Source organism: Magallana gigas, chromosome 9 (genome assembly GCF_963853765.1).
Source record: "Magallana gigas chromosome 9, xbMagGiga1.1, whole genome shotgun sequence".
NCBI lineage: Eukaryota > Metazoa > Mollusca > Bivalvia > Ostreida > Ostreidae > Magallana > Magallana gigas.
In genome coordinates, this window is record NC_088861.1 from 18,231,675 (window position 1) to 18,237,674 (window position 6,000).

Below are 6,000 nucleotides of genomic sequence, written 5' to 3' on the forward strand. Positions count from 1 at the left end.
AAAAAGGTTTATCCTAATGTTTATTAATGATCTCTACTATGTATCATAACCATGCATTTGATTTAAAGTTAACTCTAAGGATATATTTACGTGCACTGGTACTGTACCAGTTATCGGCTAAGACCAGTTATCGGCTAAACTGAGGGTTCGGGTCTATAGCACGCGAATATCCGAGATTTTTTAATTCAGTCATCTGTTTCTATCAAAGAAAAGTAAGTTTGCTTGAAAACTTTCTTCAATATTTTTTAAACATGAGCTTTAACGATCATTGTTTACCGCTGATTTACATCTTTGCACTTTCAGCTGTGGGGGAAGTGACGTAAGAAGTTAAAAATAGAATATGACCTCTTTGTGATACGTAATTATATCCCTTCTTTGATTTGACATATAATATCAATACATATAACATTTATAAAGAAAAGGAACTCACTAAATTCCGAGAGATTCATGGCGCAGTTGAACGCCTGATTGTATAATTATGCATTGATTAGCGTACGAATGTGTGTATTACCGTATGATGATAAAAGAATAATTTTATGAGTTTGATTTATGTATAATAACCCCTACGACCTATAGGCTGACCCCGCAAGGGACATAACTCAATCAACACTTTGCAGAATATAAAATCAACATGTACAAGGATTTTACTATGTTATAATCACGAAGCCGATAACTGGTACAGTAAATCATAAAACCTAGGCAAAATCGGGGCTTGCTAAAAAGCACAAGAAACAATATGTTTTGGGTTCTAAATGATGATATAATCTAACCAATGGATAAATAAGGAGTTCACAATTTAAAGTATGAAAAGTTATATTCCAATATATCAAGACATAAGGAAACACGAAAAGAAAACGTAAAATCTTAGCCGATAACTGGTACAGTGCCAGTAGAGGAATAATTTGAATGTAAAAAAGAATATTATTCTTAAACATTGTGCAGGTGTGTGTTATAATTTTAGAGTTATGAAGGAGGAAATTACAAGCCAGTATGCATTGTTAACGACAGAGACCGGTTGGTGGTTTGCTAACAAGTAAGCATATCATAACCCTGGATAAAAGCCAAATACAATATATATGTGATGTGGAATGAACATTTACTTGATAGTATACATTTAATTAACGTATCAGTTAATCAATACAACAATTCACAATATTCAATTAGTTAATAGCTAAACAGAAAGAACATTGGAGAAGGATAAATTGAAATATAAAACTTTTCTTTTTAAATAAAAAGATTTTGATTTAATTTTAAATAATAAAACATAAAATTCAAGCGAAAAATATTACAGGGTATCACACTTTAAATCATCTTCTCTAAAGACACGCTTCAAAAATTGTCACATAGCAGATCTATAAATTGTCATGTTATATTTGCATTTATTAATCTGTATCAAATTTATATTTACATGTAGATTAAACAGAACACAGAGAAGACTTATAACAAAACAGATTCCAGTTCAAGTAAATGTGTGTTGCCAAGGATACGAAAACATATCAGGAATCTGCACAAAAGGTAATGAAATACGATATAAAATACGAAAAATTTCTATATTTGTTGTGTGAAGTTAAGATATAAGGTTTTCATATCAAAATAGGTATAACTAATCTTCAATCTACAGGTGAGAATCAAGCATAAAATGTACTTCTTAACAAGTGTTTAATCGTAGCATGTAAGTTATTAAAGTGATATAGTTAAATTTAGGTTCTCTAAGTTCGAATTCGTGATGCCTCATTGTTTTATATAGATTATATGGTCAGTTTTCACCATGAATGTATGTGCAAAAGAGCTCTCTTTGCATATAATATTACTAAAACAGCTTCGCAAAAATCTGCTTTCCAGTAACATTAATAATGAACTCCACGTATTAATTCCTTATAGTTCAACCTTCACTGTAAAGTTCTTTTGTTTACTATTTGAGTTGCTTAGATAACTTTTTGTTTTGCATCTTATTTGAAGTCCAGTGTCCGCACAATAAATTCGGAGAATTCTGTGCAGAGGACTGCCCTTGCATCCAAGGCAACTATGAGAGATGTGACGTCAGTGGTACATGCCTGTGTTCCTCAGGATGGACTGGTGAGGACTGTTCCCAAAGTAAGGGCAATTCGATATCTACCTGAGTACTAGTAATTTATAGTTTTCTGACATAATTTCATTCGAGATAAAGATTTTTAATTATATTTTTTAACTTTTATACTTCTCCTTATATATATAAAAAGTCATTATGATAATTTTTCACAAGTCCAATGGAATACTAGTACTCGCTTATATCTATGAATGATCAGCATAAGGTTTGTTTGGAACAAAGCAAAACATTTTCATAATACTCTTAAAATGAGATTGTTAATGAACAGTAATCGAAAAATCAGCATAATTTCTTCAGATTTAAACCCTCTTCTTCTGGTGAAAATCACCTTTTTTAATACAAAATCATAGATATTGTATTGATGTTTCATAAGAACATATGAAGAAAAAACTATTATTAATAAATTATTAGTATAGATACACACTGATTAAACGTCAAACTTATTTCTTTTATTGTAAAAAGGTGTCTTAAATACCTTTTATGTATGTGTCCACACCCTTTCTAATTTTTTCATATTTTCAGACAAAATGGGCTACATAACAACCAATGAACAATTCAGCGGTAAGTATTCATTATGTTAAATATTGATATTTATGTTAATTTCCATATTAATTGAAATTCAAGTGATTTCTTTAACAATGATGAAACCATTTACAGGTCAAAACAATGCTTCTTTATACAAAGGACTAATTTTTGGAAGTTCAATTGGTGGTGCATTACTGATTTCACTTGCAATAATCGGAGGATGTGTTCATTTCAAATACAATCGAGTAAGAACAAAATACAACCGATGCTGCAAGTGCATACATTTTATTTTTTAAGTTAGCATGAACATTTGAGTCTGGGTTTACAAATAGCAATTATTGATAAATGATGATGTCATGAGGGTTTTGAAAAAAATAAGTAGCATTCAAGAAATTTCGTATATCTGGTGCGATCGGGTAAATCATTTATCATTAAAAATTCAATTGAACGGGTTATAGTGATTAGTAATATATGTATGTTAATTTTTCATTCTATTTGTAGAAACAAAAACCGTTACCAAAGGATACAGGTAACTATTTATAACAATAGGATTACAATTAAAAACACACAGCTAGATTTCAGGATATTTATATTGTTATTTGACAATTTTCAGGTAATCAGAATGGCGACTACGTTGATCTTTCTTTCCAAATGAACGAATACCAATATGAACATGTGTCTTCGTATCAGAACATAGGTATGATTTAATATTAATAAACACGTTATGTCGTTTTAATGGAACAATCTAATTGTTAGAATATTAACTGTTTTTCCATTACATTTTAAGGTAGAACTTCGGACGGGTAATGACTAGTTTTGTTTCATTTTATTTTAGGAGAGAGAGAGAGAGAGAGAGAGAGAGAGAGAGCATTCTAATATTAAACGAATTTCAGTCTTATTTGCTAAAGTAATGTTTTTTGTATTCTTTTTAATAAAGAAATTTTAACATGAGTGCTTAGAATGTGGTTTAATATTATTAGTGTTTCAAAAACGGAAATTTTTTTCATTAATACTGTTAACTCTGCGAAGTGGTCAGAACTTACTACCAAGATTAGCAAAATAAGACGGATACTTGTTGTAAAGTGAAAATCAAATACTAGACATATATTATCAATTAAGATGTGTACCTTGCGGTGCCCAGGCTTAGATTATGTGATATAATTTCTGCAGACGTATTTGATATCATGTTGTATATATTCAGTGCTTGTTTTTCTTATATAGAACAGACAAAATGGAAACCTCGGACCTTATCTACGTAAACCGTGACAGTTAGCAAAAAAGGATATTGCATGTTTTATTTAGGTCACCTTAGTCACTGAGGTCATCTGTTGCCACTCAGCTTGGTTTGTCGTCGTTCGTCGCCCATCGTCCTTAACAATTCTACAGTTTTTACTTTTTTATAACTATATTTTTTTTATCATTTTGTCATATTTAGTTTAAAGCATCACTAGTATACGAAGAATCTTAATTGTAAAATTTCTAACTTAGCCACCTCCCGGGACTTATCCAAAAGTGTCAAGAGTTTGAATATTTTCTTCTCTATTCTGATATATGTGGAAAAAACTTGACGCTTAATGGTGATTGATATAGGATTTGAGTTAATATGTAAAACAAAACACAACAATAACATTCATTTTGGATTCAATTTACCTTACATTAGGAGTACACCATGAAATCATATGTATTCTTACAAATAAAAAATTCGGGAGTTGTAATAAAGATTTGTCATTAATCGAATTTAAGTGTGAAGAACGTGTTTTGAAGTGTTTTGAATGTATTTGTAAAACAATTGTAGTTCTTAACTTCATTGTTTTATATTTCAGAATGTTGTATTATAAAAAAAATTCAAAAAATCCCACATGTTGTTATAAAGTTCTTACTTTAAGTTTGATATTATTTGTTATCGTCAATGAAATTTGCATTGTTAATTCTAATTTTTTGCAACGTTTTATTATAATCATTCGAAAAGATGTGTAATATTCCTTCATGTTTAAATATCATTGTTACCTGAATGTAGTAAGTACTTTCAGTCATTACTTTTATTCATTTTTCGCAATAAAAATTGTGTTTTACGCGTTCATTGTTTAACATAAACACTTTACAGCTGATGAATTGTATATGAGTCATTAGAGAAATTGTGATTTTTTTTCTACCTTTTGATACGTTAGAGGTAACAAAAAATCAAAATTTGCGTTATTTAAGATAAATTTCATTTTAAATGTCATAAAATATCAACCGTTTCATTTTAATCACGTGCATAAACAAAAGATAAACACCATACCATATATCCTTAGATCCTTACATGTAACAAACTTTTTTTGATTCAACTCAATTTTTTGTTTGCCTGTTTTGAAAACTGGATGGAATTTCAAAGATGTGATAAGTCTTGTTTTTACTACAAATATTGTCATTTACTTGCTTTTGATACTCTTTTAGACATCATCACCAGCCACGTAAAGTGAAGTAGTGAGTACGTAGAATTGATTAATTTTCTGAGGTTGATAGCGTCTTTAAGAGAAAGTCTGAGACAAGTAAAGCAAAGACAGGCATTGGTAGTGAATTATCTGAAAAATTTGATGGTACTAAGTATTTCCATAGAATTTGTGTGGAAATAAGGTAAATTAGGAAGAAGCTAGCGCAAGCTTTTGTGGGCCATACATTGCAACTTTTTAACGGCTCCCAGGTCGTCTATGCAGCTAGCGATAAACGCATTTCAAATAAAACCAACAAAAATGTTTTCCAAAAACATTGTTTAAAAAACAATTCTTCAAAGTTTTTGACATGGCACAAGAAACCTTTCTTTTCTTTCAGGTTTAGAAAATATTCATATATGTTAGAATATATTTATATGGTAGACAAAAGTGTTGCTAATGTAGACTTTAGAGTTACACATTTATAATGAAAATTAACATGAATGAGAGTAAATATTATATGTCTGCCTGAATTGATTTAAGGATTATTGTTTTTTTCTTGAAACTTGTTTACCGTGTATTAGCTACATGTTTGAAAGAATAATAAAGATGTAGAATATCGGAAACATTGTGTTTTGAATAAATTTGTATCAATTTTATCTTGTTTACTTAAATAATTGATAGTATAAGGACTTTAGATGTGAATTAGCAGTATGTTATATAATTTTGACATAAATGTTTAACAAAATAGAAATTTATCTTATCCATAATTCATTTCTGCATGCAGAACTATATAGAATTACTCATGTTACTACCACTTTTTGACAAAATTTTATGCGATACACATACGTGTCAGAAAAGTTCAACTTAAATTGATACAACGGGGGAATTGTTTATAATACCAGTATGAAAATGAAAAAAAAAATTCTGAGGCTTTTTTTTATTATGGGATAACATCTTATCTTCCTTTGGAAGAAC

At 29.6% G+C, this 6,000-nt stretch overlaps 1 protein-coding gene across 6 annotated transcripts in view; it reads left to right on the forward strand.

Annotated features, from left to right (window-relative positions):
• LOC105340102 (uncharacterized) overlaps positions 1–5,648 on the forward strand; it is a 285,888-nt gene extending 280,240 nt beyond the window's left edge. For 2 of the 6 annotated variants that reach the window (XM_066071980.1, XM_066071981.1), the window contains exons 7-12: positions 2,609–2,647; positions 2,744–2,856; positions 3,113–3,140; positions 3,225–3,308; positions 3,399–3,414; positions 3,833–5,648. In XM_066071980.1, coding sequence (XP_065928052.1) covers positions 2,609–2,647; positions 2,744–2,856; positions 3,113–3,140; positions 3,225–3,308; positions 3,399–3,414; positions 3,833–3,884 — 332 coding nt within the window. In that variant the 3' untranslated portion in view covers positions 3,885–5,648. Of the gene's footprint in view, positions 1–961; positions 1,034–1,414; positions 1,516–1,959; positions 2,095–2,608; positions 2,648–2,743; positions 2,857–3,112; positions 3,141–3,224; positions 3,309–3,398; positions 3,415–3,832 lie in introns of all 6 variants that reach the window. The other 4 variants (XM_066071982.1, XM_066071984.1, XM_066071986.1 and 1 more) reach the window with 3 other exon arrangements.
• The last annotated feature ends 352 nt before the right edge of the window (positions 5,649–6,000 follow it).